Source organism: Citrus clementina, unplaced genomic scaffold, assembly GCF_000493195.1.
Source record: "Citrus clementina cultivar Clemenules unplaced genomic scaffold, Citrus_clementina_v1.0 scaffold_8, whole genome shotgun sequence".
In the NCBI taxonomy this organism is placed as follows: Eukaryota; Viridiplantae; Streptophyta; class Magnoliopsida; order Sapindales; family Rutaceae; genus Citrus; species Citrus x clementina.
Window position 1 is genome coordinate 6933762 of NW_006262022.1, and position 13409 is coordinate 6947170.

At 36.7% G+C, this 13409-nt stretch overlaps 2 protein-coding genes across 2 annotated transcripts; both read right to left on the bottom strand.

Annotated features, from left to right (window-relative positions):
- Window positions 1–39: 39 nt before the first annotated feature.
- On the bottom strand, window positions 40–10280 carry LOC18033670 (DExH-box ATP-dependent RNA helicase DExH9). The gene is made up of 14 exons (XM_006423455.2): window positions 9650–10280; window positions 9196–9396; window positions 8897–9115; window positions 8478–8816; window positions 7000–7104; window positions 6219–6329; window positions 5518–5768; window positions 5031–5154; window positions 3791–4076; window positions 3553–3707; window positions 2900–3043; window positions 2588–2820; window positions 1748–2012; window positions 40–840 (listed from the first exon to the last, which is right to left on the bottom strand). The coding sequence occupies exons 1-14, from the start codon at window positions 9926–9928 to the stop codon at window positions 562–564; spliced, it is 2991 nt and encodes a 996-aa protein (XP_006423518.1). The 5' UTR covers window positions 9929–10280; the 3' UTR covers window positions 40–561.
- Window positions 10281–10949: 669 nt separating this feature from the next.
- On the bottom strand, window positions 10950–13183 carry LOC18034090 (amidophosphoribosyltransferase, chloroplastic). Its single transcript, XM_006423456.2, has one exon. It carries the CDS (start codon window positions 12962–12964, stop codon window positions 11195–11197), a length of 1770 nt encoding a protein of 589 aa, XP_006423519.1. The 5' UTR covers window positions 12965–13183; the 3' UTR covers window positions 10950–11194.
- Between the last annotated feature and the right edge of the window lie 226 nt (window positions 13184–13409).

Here is a 13409-nt window from a genome sequence, read left to right on the forward strand (position 1 = left end):
CATATAATCAAATTGCTCAATAAATTCACAGGAAATTGCTCAATAAATTCACAGGTTACTACCGCCTGGAACCAAAAGAGAACTAAAAGGCCCAAATATTTGAAAGGAACTTGGCAGAAACACAAATTTTACTTTGATTTATAACCTTAATCATGTATTCAAAATTACAACATGCTCCAATCAAAATTGATTTGCAGTGAACAAACTGCTTCTTTCTCCTTTAAACAATATGCAACAATTTCTGAAAAAACACTAATCGACTACATAGAGGCTCCAGCATACAACACTGGTCTTTCGTATAAATAAAGATGATCTCTCCCTTCTGCACAAATCACCTTCAAAGATGGTAAGGTGACAGGCTGTTTTCTTTCTCCTTTAAACAATGGCACTGCCTCTTTCTTCTCCCATTTGCATATACAAGTGTCTAGATTGCTATTTCCTCGAAAGTTTCTTCTCTCTTCCTTCTTCATCCAATAGACTTGTAGCATAAAAAATGAACTTGATTCGATGTTAAAGCGACGCTTTCCAGCATTACAAAGCAACTTACTGTCTCCAGGTGGACTACAAATACAATGATGCTGCAAACACAATGTCTCTTTTAATCTTGGAAACAGCCTCTTCAAATTTTGCTTCGAGCTCAGTTTCCCCAATGGACTTTGCCGCTAGTATAAGTTGTTGAAGAACTTCCTCAAGTCTCCTAATTGCCCTGATCAAGCTACCCTCAAAGACCGGCGTAATTTCCATGATCTCATAAAATTTGGATCCTTTTGCCCAAGCATAAACAGCCTCCATGATATCAGGCCGAAATGAATTCACAAAACCCTCCACATCGATTTGAACCTGAAGTAATAAAAGAAAACAGGAAACACATACTATCAGCCACTGAAAGATGAATTAGGTATGTCCATCTTTATTGAAACACAAAAGTCGAATCCACTTGTGCAGGAACTCCCATAATATGCCAAACTTTGCCTACATGAATATCAAGATATAAATAGCTGTACTTTTCAATCATTACCAATAAGTTTACAGATACATCAAATCTAAAGTCTCCGACAACTTTTCAGTGCCTTTTTGCAGCAAAGAAGGTTGAACTATGGGTACTTTCTAATTTCTTTTATGCAACTTTGAGAACTGAACAAAGAAATCATGATTTGTGGAATCAACATTCTCCAACCATGAGAAGTAATGCCGACAGTTGTGGCTACCTATACCAAAATAAGTTTCCACTCTTTTAGTGCAACATTTAATCAGTTGTACTAAAGATACGCTTGCGAATTTAGATTGAGGTACTGAGACTTTTACCCCACGAGCTGTAAGAATGGAATCACTTCTTGTTAAGTATAAATAGATGAGTGGGCGGTAAACATTGGTTACAAAGTAAAAGTGAGTGTTGACCCAACACTCGCTGCTGTAATTTCAAAATTAACAAGAGCACAAGTACACACATGCCCTAAGTTTGTGATAATGCACTATGGTACTACAATAATTTAAATTTAAAATTGGTATACAAGCAACTATGATAACATAAGAATGATCATTGTCATGCTTTATATCATGCTAAAAGATAGTTTTGACCAATCCGTCTTACCAGTCCAATTTGCATTAGATATCCAAAAGGACAACTGTGAGTGCAATATTTTTTATCAAAACAAATGACAACAATAATATGCCTAAAATCCAAAGAAGCAATTTGTGAACATGAAAGATTAGATAAAAAGCTACCAGCAATAAGTTCCATAAGTACCTTGCACTCCAACTGAACTTTGGCAACTCTCCTAGCTGTATCCTGCAATTGCGTAAATAGCAATTCAAGTTCTTCCCTGGGCTTTGAAGCATCTTGGAGCTTCTCTTGCCACACAAAACAAGAGAGAAGAGACACCATTTCTTCTACCTTTACATCTTTCAGAACTCCATTGAATATGAGCTCTGTTAGGGTGAGCTCCTCAGCACTACTGATCTCACAAGCAACTTTTCCTTTCAATTCTACAACATCATCACTTGTAGCATATCTGGAACAAGATTCACATCATCACTAGGTACTTCTAGACTTGCATTGACAACATAAAAAAGCATATAAACATAGCCATTTAATAACATGAACCTAACAAAAACTTGATGATTCCTTTTTTTAATGCTAATAATCATATATGAAGCATTGTTCTATGGGACTAATAAATTCCCAGCTTTGTCCAAAAAAAAAAAATAATAATAATAGTAATATAAAATTCCCAGCAAATTTTCTCTACTGGTAGCTGTTTTTTGAGTTAATGCTAACACAAACAATTATAAAGCTGCAAACAATATAATGAAATAGGCCTTGGCCTGATAAAACAGTATGGAGCACTGCAATTCCAAGTGTACCACTATCACAACCTAGAAAGAAATGAAAATGGCCCCGGATGAAAGTAAATACATGTTGAAGGAAGATTTTTCCACTTAGTGTTATTTCAATGTATGTGAGTTATGAAACATGTCAAAAGAAATTCTAGCACCCTCACTAACTCAGCTGTCAAGCACAAACCAGGCAGACACCAAAGAAAGAATGAACTATTTTGAAGATAAATATATGAAAAAGCTTCATTACCCTAGCCTTCGGAGAACTCGTTTTCTTGCCTTAAGCTCATCTTTAAATGCCAATTCAGTAGAAGAACGCATCTGTCTCTTAATTGACTTGATCTTGGCCGTCAATTCTTGCTTCATGTGCAACACTTTGAGCTTTTGCTCAATAAGCGGAGACTTTGAAATTTCATGCTTGTCAAATAGGCTCTCTAAAGCCTCTATTCTACGGACCAGCTTCTGATATGAACTACTTCGTATCTGACAAATAACAAAAACTGAGTAAAGGTGACTTTTAAAGATAGCAAAATGATTTGCAAAAGCAAGGTACAGTATATACCCCCATGTTTGCTTCAGGATCTAGAGGCAGTCCGCTAGCATTTCTAGCAAGAAATTCAGATGTCGACTTCAGCATGTTCTCTCGAGTTTGCAACGGCAAGAGATCCTTTGGCATAGGCAACCGAGCGCTACTTAATTTAATGATCTGTACAAGACAGAGGATAGCACATAAATTCTTTATTCTCTAGATCACAACTTAGTTTCACTAAGATGGACCAACAAAGTAAAAAGCATCACAAAACAAAAGCTCTTCCAAGCTCATGCTTTTGCTTGAATAGAATTATTATCAGTTCATTTGTGTCAGACCAGGAAATCAAGACCAATTTTCTAAAGCAAAAAGAGCAATTTAACATTTTTCACTACCAAAAGTAAATATTCATATGAAGACTAAAATTGAACACTGTTTTAAAAGTATTTCAAGAAAATTCGGCCTTCAGTTATCTTGCTACAAATTGAATTTCCTTTTTTGCTTTCTTCTTCTACTACCAAACATCAAAACAAAGAGATAGATGTAGGTAACTAAAGAAAATATACTGACAAGACATTACCATACAAACATTAAATACAAATGTGGGATGTAAAATCAAAATTTATGACAAGGGGGAACTGGCTGCAGAGTATGTATTAACAGAAGAAAAGCATCAGAAATATTGCCTGAGAAATAGGAACAGATACGACAAGAGGTTCCCCAGACTCCTTCAACGGAACAATTTTCAATGTTTTCTTCCCAGCTCCATCTTTGCTAACCACACATCTTGTAAGGATATTCACTGTGTAATTGGAATCTTCTGGTTTTTTATTGGCATCATCTGTATCATGCATTCACCACCAAATAACTAACAAGCTTAAATTGTCAAGGCACCACTTAATACAAATAAAGATGAGTTCTCACCTTCATAAACACCTTTCACCTTCTCAAATTCAATAACCACTCCCCATGTAACCTGATGATCCTCAGTGGAGAAAGATGGAGAGTTGTCATCACCCCTGGTGCATTCAATACAAACAAACCTGCCTGGTTGCAGAAAGGGTAAGCAGTACTTTGGAGAGAACACAATATCACGAACATCTTTCTTCAAACTTTTGTATTGCTGTAGCAAATTATAATAATTCTTCAAACTATCTTCCTCTTCAATTACCATTGAATCCCTCTCCTCTTCAAGGACCTTTGCTTGTTTCTGCAAATTAACATATTTTACGAGATTAATAAATAAATGCTTCAATGTTTACTGCAGTCTAAAGTTAAAAAGACAGAAAATATATCTTGGGGAAGGAGTTAAATTTCATATTCATCACAAAACATTCCTTTTATTTTTTTATTTTGAGCTGAAATAACATGAGACTCACATTTGTATGTATTCCCTTCTTATAACCTTTGTCCTATTAAAAAAATAAGGCAAGCTCCTATAAAATGTTTGCTCTATCACTTGTCTAGTTATCTTATACATCAGCTTCTTATGTTTCACATCCTTCCAAGAAGGTTTCTATCATCCCATTATCCTATTTTTGTACCTTTCAATAAAATTCAAGTTTGGTTTTTTCATCTTTTACATTAACTCTTTGAATTGAATGTTATGGCTTTTCCACCATACCAGCAGCATGTCCTATCCTCCACACACCCTCTTCTTTAGCTGTCCCTTCACATAATTAATGTTCAAGGATTTTCAACAATCTATCATTCACTATAAAAAATCTATTGTTTTCAAAATCCTAAACGAATTGGTCCTCCACTCCAACAAATGCAAAAGCAAGGCTGGGAAACTACCAACCACCAACAAGTATTACTCCATCTTGAGTTGTTCTGGCTATTCTGACTCATGTTTAAGAAAACAGTAATACGTGCGCATTTGCTTGTGTAGCTGGCACTTGCACAGTAAAAGTAGGGAAACCACCAACCAGCAGAAAGTTTATACCACCTCGGAACAATGCCAATCACCCAACCAGAATGAAGAACTAGGAACTCCAATATAGGTCCAAGGAAAAGAAAACACAATAGACCGTGATCACTAACCAAACAAAGTTTTATAAAAAATAGTCAAGAATTGATTTACTACTTCTGGAAACAAATATGTTCAAAATCAGAAACAAGCATATAAGCGACAAATTCAAGGACACTTTTAATATAAACAGACCTCAAGATCAGGGATGGCGTGGTCAGCTTGAAACTGATAGAATGAATTACGGAGCAAATTTTCAGGACTCCCCTCTTCACAGCGGATTTGATTCAAAAGCATGTTGTAGCTTAGATGAAAGGCACTGGAAAGCAATTGAAAAAAAATATATCAGTAGAAGAGACAAAAAATAGACCATAAGCTTAAAAAAGAAATACTACACCCAGATTATCGTAAGCTTATCTAAGCGTGCACAAGAAGTGAAATATGCCTATGATGGACTGGAGATTGAAGTTCAGAAAAGTATGGGGAAAATATAGGAATATAAGCAGATTCGTATGTGGTTACACTAGATGGAGCACTAGGTTTCTGAATAATCACTTCACTTCTAACAGAGTATTGAAACAGCCTCCCACTTCGACAAAGTTGAATCTTCTACACCAAGTATTTAGTTTTAGATCAGACACCCTGAACAGACAGCGTAGAGGCTTAGACAATGGTAATGTACCTGTTCAAACTGTCAGCACTTCCTTTAAGCATCATTTTAGCAGTAGAAGGTTCCATTTTGTCATCAACCATGAGGATACATATCCCGCGTTCATCAATGCCACGACGACCAGCACGGCCACTCATCTGTATGTACTCTCCACTAGATATCCATCTAAACTTGTCACCATCAAACTTACGCACATTTGTAAACACAACAGTTTTTGCAGGCATGTTCAAACCTATGCTGAAGGTCTCTGTGGCAAACAAACACTAAAGAAAAAATTTCAGTCCTCTTGGAACTTCAAATAGTTGGGAAAATAAGTTAGAATTGGAGATGAAAGAGCTAAACTTATTATTCTACATGGAAACATTATTCTTATAGCTAAGAATAAATTTAAATCTTCATATGAGTAATTAATTTAAGGTAGGAAGTCCAGAAAATATAAGTCAAACTTCAGCTTTCTTATTCAACATTAATATTACACACTAGTCATTGGTGTTTGGAGAAGAACAGGATCAACAACCAGATAAAATCAAATTGGAAAAAGGTTAAGAATGGAAAAAGTGACATCCAAATTGCTATGAACATTTAACAACCCAAGAATATCTAATTCTAAACCACTCAAGTTAAATAAAATAAATCAATACCCATCACCATCTCTCTAAGCATGCTAAAAATCTATAGCTGTCACCCAAGTAAATGCATAGTTTGCTACCAACCTTAATTAATCCTTCTTGAAATAATATCTCAGTCACTTCCTTCAATATAGGAAGCAAGCCAGAATGATGCACACCTATTCCACGTTTCAATAGTGGTAAAATATTTGAAACCTGTTGACAAGAATAGAGGCATAATAATTTATTAAAAAAAAAGTAGAATATTTATGTATATACAACAAAAATGCAACTTTGGGCTCAATAAAGAATTATATCTGTGATCATAACACACTATGCACAGAAGTTGTAGTACATAGAAAGCAATGCCAAATCACAGACAAAGCACAGGTTGAATCTAGAACATTAAATCTCACTTCGTGAAAGAATAGCTGGATCACCTGCGTTATCCAGTCGATATATCAATTTGAAGTCTAAAAATCATCTAAATGAGGTGGGGAAGCAATGAGGAATACTGAGACTCATATTTAAAAAGCAAATGGAATAAATTCTCAGTCACTAGCCAAGGAACAAGTTCAACCTCCAAAAAGAAAAGTATGAACAGCACTTTTTTCTTCCCCTTCTCTGTTTTGGCTGTCTTTTTACCTGCAGCAGGAGATTCACACACACACACAGACAGAGACACAGAGAGAGAGAGAGAATGCAGAACCAAAGTAAAGCAAGTAACAGAAGAAAGAAACAGTAATATGACAAAGGAAAGCAACCCAAACCATCTCAGCCTGAACAAGTGTTAAAGAGACATATCTTTACAAGTCACATATTCCAACCAAAATGAGGCACCATATACACTCAAGCAGGCACAAAACATATACAACCAAAAACTTGCCTGAGGTAGCTTCTTGTCATCATCTGAAAGCATGTCCATGGCACTCCAAAAGATAGTCTCTATGTTCACTTTCTCATCGTCTTCTGTAAGATCCAATTTTGCCATCTATAACAGACAAGAGAAAATGAAACCCATATTTTCACATTTGCAAAAAAGCAATGATGGCCTTACTGGAAGGGAATGGTATGCTTAGCAACTTAAAGTACATCGAAAAATAAATTGATCAATAAGGTTCTTTTTTGGCATCTTTATGGGTGCATGATACTAAAAATTTTAGTTTCCATTTTAATTTGATGCTAATTTTTTGCTAAAGCTGGGACGTCTATATAAATTATAGAGTTGGCAAAATGGGTCATTAGGTCGTGTTCATATCATGTCAGATTCGTGTCGTGTCAAATTTAGATCGACCCAAACACGACTCATTTAGTAATCGTGTCAAAATATTGAGACCCAAACCCAACACGGAAAATAAACGGGTTACCCAATAACCCGCTTAATAACTATATGTTTAACAAAATTTACATTAAACACACACACACACACACATAACTTATTGATACTATGAAGCATACATATCTACCAAAATATTACACATTTTATACTATTGAAGTTTTAATTATATATATGTAAATAGTATAATATATCAATATTATAAAAATATACGCCTAATAACATTTTACATATTTATACCATTAGAATTCTAAATCTAAATAAAATTTTATAAATGAAATCTTGTATATACGTTAATCCTTAAAAAAAAAAATAGAGAATCATGTCTAATATTTGAATTTTGATGACAAGAACCTACAAATTAATTTAGAATAAAAAATATAATTGTGTCATTGATCAGGTAAATGGGTCAAGAACTTTAACCCTAAACCGACACGAAAAAAATCGTGTCAAGCCGGACCCAACCCATTTAATAATCGTGTCAAATTTGACTACCCACACCCATTTATTCGTGTCGTTTTTGTGTTGAGTAATTGGGTCGTATCAAATTTTGTACTGCTAGTTTGTGTAAATATTCTGGCGGACAACTGATTTATCTTATTTTTGGGTCTTCATTTAGATAGAAATAAAATTGTGTTCTATGTGATCTTTTTTTTCCCTTCAAAGCATAAAGGCAAATAAAAATAGATAAATGATTGCCATATTTCTCTGGATAAGACTCCTAACTATCCATATAAATCATGCGAAATAGGCACCTAGATTTCTAATCACTCACAACATAAGGACATGGGTAGCAGGCATAAATCATCACACCAAGTAGGCACCCAATTGCTAATAACTCACAACATAAGGACATGGGTAGCAGGGTGTAAATGCTTATTCAACATAGAAGTTCTTCAATAACTAAAAATATTGACCAAGCTAACTGTAGCAAGGGCTCAAATATAGGTGAGCATGCAACAGAATCCCCACTCCCCCCAGTTCCTGGAAGAAAGGCAGCAACTTTTAAACCAACAAGGGCAACTAACCTGCATTGCAAGAAATTCACATTCCCTTTTGCTAAAGCTGAAAATTATTACAGGATCATATTGACGCTGAATGATCATTTTCACCATCTTGAAAATATCACTCTCTTCTCCAAGTTTGCCTGCCACCAAACCTTTATGCCGTTTTCCATTTTCTCTTTTCTTTTCACCCTCACCAGCAGGAACTAGTGCATTTAAAGCTTTGTGAAAGCTGTCCTCACGAAATTTACCCTTTTCATCCACCACCAAGTATAGTCCACTACCACCAGCAGGGAAAATGTAGTGTTGAAGGGGTGTTGGGCGATAATCAGTATAAACAATATGACATGGTTGCTGGTGAACCTGTAAACATAACCACAAAAGTAAGAAGGCATAATTTTTTTATAAGAAACTCAAAAATCGGCATGGTGCAAGTAAAACACCTTTGCAACCCAATCAGCAAACTCCTTTGCATTGGGCACAGTAGCGGAGAGGAACACAAATCGGGAGTTCTTTGGAGCCATCACAATGCTCTCTTCCCATACCACACCTCTCTCACGATCACGCATGTAATGTACCTCATCAAATATAACCCAAGCCACTTCACGCGTAATCTCTGAGCCTTTGTACTGCATACTACGCCAGATTTCAGTAGTCATCACCTGAAATTAAACTTCATATAAGCAATCCACAAATCAAAGTACTGCAACACCCAAAAGATGACACTACCAAGTTGACCTACCAAACAAGAAGCATTAGGGTCAATTGTGACATCCCCAGTCATCAAACCGACATCTGAAAACTCTTCTTTAAACTCCCTGTACTTCTGATTGCTGAGTGCCTTAATCGGTGAAGTATATATCACACGTTGCTTATTCCGCAACGACATAGCAATAGCAAACAATGCTACCACAGTCTTCCCAGCAGATGTATGGGCCGATACCTGTCAAATAAATGAAAGGCAAACCCGATTTTTTTATAAAAAAAAGAAGAGAAAAAAAACTATTTTTATTTTTCACACAAGATAACACTTAATGCAAAAATTATTATCAGTGAGCTGAAAAGAAGAGCGCTTTGTACGAAAGCACTTCCAAATTCAAATTACATCTTTTACAAAAAATTAGAGCTTTATACATATGTGTGTGCGCGCGGGCGCGCGTCCGTGTATATAATAATAATAATAATAAAAAACGAACCATAACGGACTCGCCGTTGTTGAGGCACTTGATAGCTTCGGACTGGAATGGGTCGAGAGTGAAAGGGAATTCCTTAGCAGGTTTGGCGTCAGCTTCAGCGGCAGCTGCTCCAGTTGAAGAAGAAGAAGGCACGTAACCGGGGGGAAACGACACGTCGTGTAGACATGCAACTGGCTCATCGTCGTTAACAATCATTGTCCCGTTGCCGTTCGAATTCTGCATTGGTTGAGGAGTCTCGTACGAGTCTTCCATTATTGACTTTCTCTTCAACGATGCCATGCTTCTTCTTATTATCTGGCTGTTTGCTAACAATAGTAAATACTGAAAATAAGAAACCCTAGGGACAAAGAGGTAATTTTCTGATTGAAAGAGAAGGGGACCTCTCTTCCTCTTCTTGCTACCACAGACGGTGGTTGTTTAGGCGGCTACTGACGAGTGCTGAAGAGACGACAATCATAAAATTTCACGGCTTTTATACTCCCATTAAAACGGGGCGTTTTTATGAGTCATGAGGTGGGATCGGAACCAAGACGCACTAAACATAAAACGCGGCGTTTCATGGACTAGTACATTCCATGCTCCGAAAGTTTATGTTCGATACTTTGATGGATTGGTCTGATACATTATTTGTTTATTGTGTTTTTCTGGCTTAAATATTATGTTGGATTGATAGGTTTTGTACACATTTATATTGCTCGCAGTAAATAATTTATTACATTTAAAAATTATCAACCCTCTATCAAAAGATTTTCACTATAAATATATATATACACGAAAAAAACTTTTAATTTGGTCAATTTGTTCTCTTATTTATATTTGTTCTGTTTCTCTTTTTCTTTCATTTCATTTTATTGTTTTATGATACAAAATAAATAAATAAAAACCTTAAAATTTAAGGGTAAAATACTCATTTTACTAAAATTCCGTTTAATATTATAACGCTGTCAATGGCAAAAGTACGTGAGTGATACAAATTAAAAACAAACAAATCAAACCCTGTGCACTGTCATCCCTAATTATATTTACCACTTCATACTCGAGAGTGACAATAACTGTGTATCACAGTTGACTTTCCAGACGGCTAAAAGTTCCAAGTCCGGATGCTTGGTTAATGAAACTTGATGAAAAGGTCATGAAAGAAAATAAGAAATTAAATAATACAGGAGGTATTAATCATTACATCTTTAGTTAATGAAAATTGATGAAAGGTAATCCAATATTTCTGCAGACATGAGCCGTCATTATGATACCATTAAGAATGAAGCAGAAGAGTTTCCCCAAAAAAGTTAAAACGCGGCACTTGAATTTAAAGAATTATCATATCACAGTACCGAGACAAAGAAAGGTTAATGCAACAACATACATCAAGTTAATTCCATAATCTATCGCCAAAGAAAGACAAACACAAGCTTATAAGATTAAAACTTTGGAAAACATTAGAGTCGGACAAAATTGTGCAATCTTCAGAGTTTGGAGCCTAGTTCATCCAGGAAAGCAAAAGAAATAACAATAATAATAATGGTGGTTTGATCTCAAAAGGTGACATCAAGGTGGTAACTTTGAGGTATTGGAAGCTATAACGTCTTCAACTTTGTCCTGATTTTGAAGTCCCTTAACCCATCCGCCATCAATGGATTGAATGCTTCCATTCAACCCATCATCCACAAAATCACCAACCCGTTTCACCTTCATCTCCTTCGGCTTAACAGGGTACTTCCCAGAGAAGCAAGCATAACAAAAATTCTGAGAATCATTGCCTAACAACTTGTTCAGGCTGTCAATTGGCAGAAAAGCAAGTGAGTCACACCCAATAAACTCCCTGATTTCCTCGACGCTCATCCTGTTGGAAATCAACTCCTCACTACTTGGAGTGTCCACTCCATAGTAACAAGAAGCTATGATTGGTGGGCTTGCAATTCTCATGTGAACCTCTTTAGCTCCAGCCTCCTTAAGCAACCGAACAATTTTCGATGAAGTTGTTCCTCTCACTATTGAATCATCCACAACCACAACTCTCTTTCCCTCCAACACTCCCCTTACAGGAGAGAGCTTAAGCTTGACACCAAAGTCCCTAATTTTCTGGGAAGGCTCAATGAAAGTTCTCCCAACATAGTGTGACCTTATCAACCCTTGTTGAAATGGTACCCTGGCTTTCGCAGCGTACCCAAGTGCAGCCACCACTCCAGAATCTGGTACTGCAATCACAACATCACACTCAACAGGAGCCTCGGTAGCAAGTACTTCCCCAAAATGATACCTCGACTCATAAACAGACCTACCAAAAACAACAGAATTGGGCAATGCAAAATAAATATGCTCAAAGATGCACTGCTTAGGTTCAGGGTGAGGCATCAAACAAAGTGATTGAACCCCATCTTTATCCACCATCAAAACTTCACCGGGATATACCTCTCTCTCGTATGTGGCCTCAATCAAATCAAGTGCACAAGTCTCTGATGCAAAAACCACAGCACCATTACTCCTCCTACCCATCACCAACGGCCTAAACCCATACGGGTCACGAACCGCAACAAGCTTATCCTCAGTAACAAACACCATTGAATAAGCACCCTCAAGCTTCTCACAAGCATCCACAATCCTCAAAAAGAACGGCCTAGCTTTCGATATGGCAATCAAATGGAGAACAACCTCAGTATCAGAACTAGTATTAAAAATGGATCCATTATCTTCGAGCTTAGCCCTCAAAGTATTATAATTAACTAAATTCCCATTATGTGCAACACCAACAGAACCAAACCTGTAGCCAGCAACAAAAGGCTGCACATTCTTAAGCATAGAACTACCCGCAGTCGAATATCTAACATGACCAATGGCCATATCACCCGGCAATTGATCAAGTTTAGACTGATTAAACACATCAGAGACTAAACCAACACCAGTAATAGACTGAAGAACTTTGTTATTCACAGCAACTATACCTGCACCTTCTTGGCCGCGATGCTGCATCGCGTGTAGCGCCAAATAGCACAAACGCGAGGCCTCTGGGTCACCATAGATGCCCACAACACCACACTCCTCACGGGGCTTATCGTCGTCATCATCATCAAAACTGCCAAAACCGTCATCTGGGTATTCTTTATTTGTGGTGAAAAACTCAGAGACGGGGTTTTTTGATAGAACAGTGAAGTTATTTTTGTGGGTTAAAGATTGTTGTTTCTGAGGAAAAAAAGGGTTTTTTTGCAGGGTTTTGGAGAAAAGAGAAAGATGGGTTTTTTGCGACGGCTTAGGGTTAACAGATGGAGATGGGTTTGAGAGAGGGCAGATGTTGGCGGTGCCTGTTGTGGTGGCTGCCATTAATGGCTGAATTTATTCTATTTTATTTTAGTTTTTGGGTTGCCTTGAAAGAAAAAACAGAGGAGGTGTGTGGAGGGAGACAGTGGCGAAGGGTACTTTAAGTAGAGGGGAACTTGTTCTAGGTTTTTTTCTGGAATTGTGAGGGAATCTGATCCTGTGTTTGTGCACATGATTCAATTACTTATAGGTGATACTGTTGTGTCACCACAAATTCTAATTGGGAAGCTTCAGCTGTCAATTTTTTTCCAAGGGTTAATTAGGTAGAACTTTCATGTCGTCGAATTTATTTGGAGATTCTAAAAGTGGTTTCCAAATAAAGAGATGGACCAAAATCAACAATGTGACAAAGATACTTTCGATTTTTTTTCCTTGTGGGACACGAAAATTGATGCATGTTCCAATGCATTGCTCTATCAGAATTGGAATTAAACTTAGTTTGTATTCT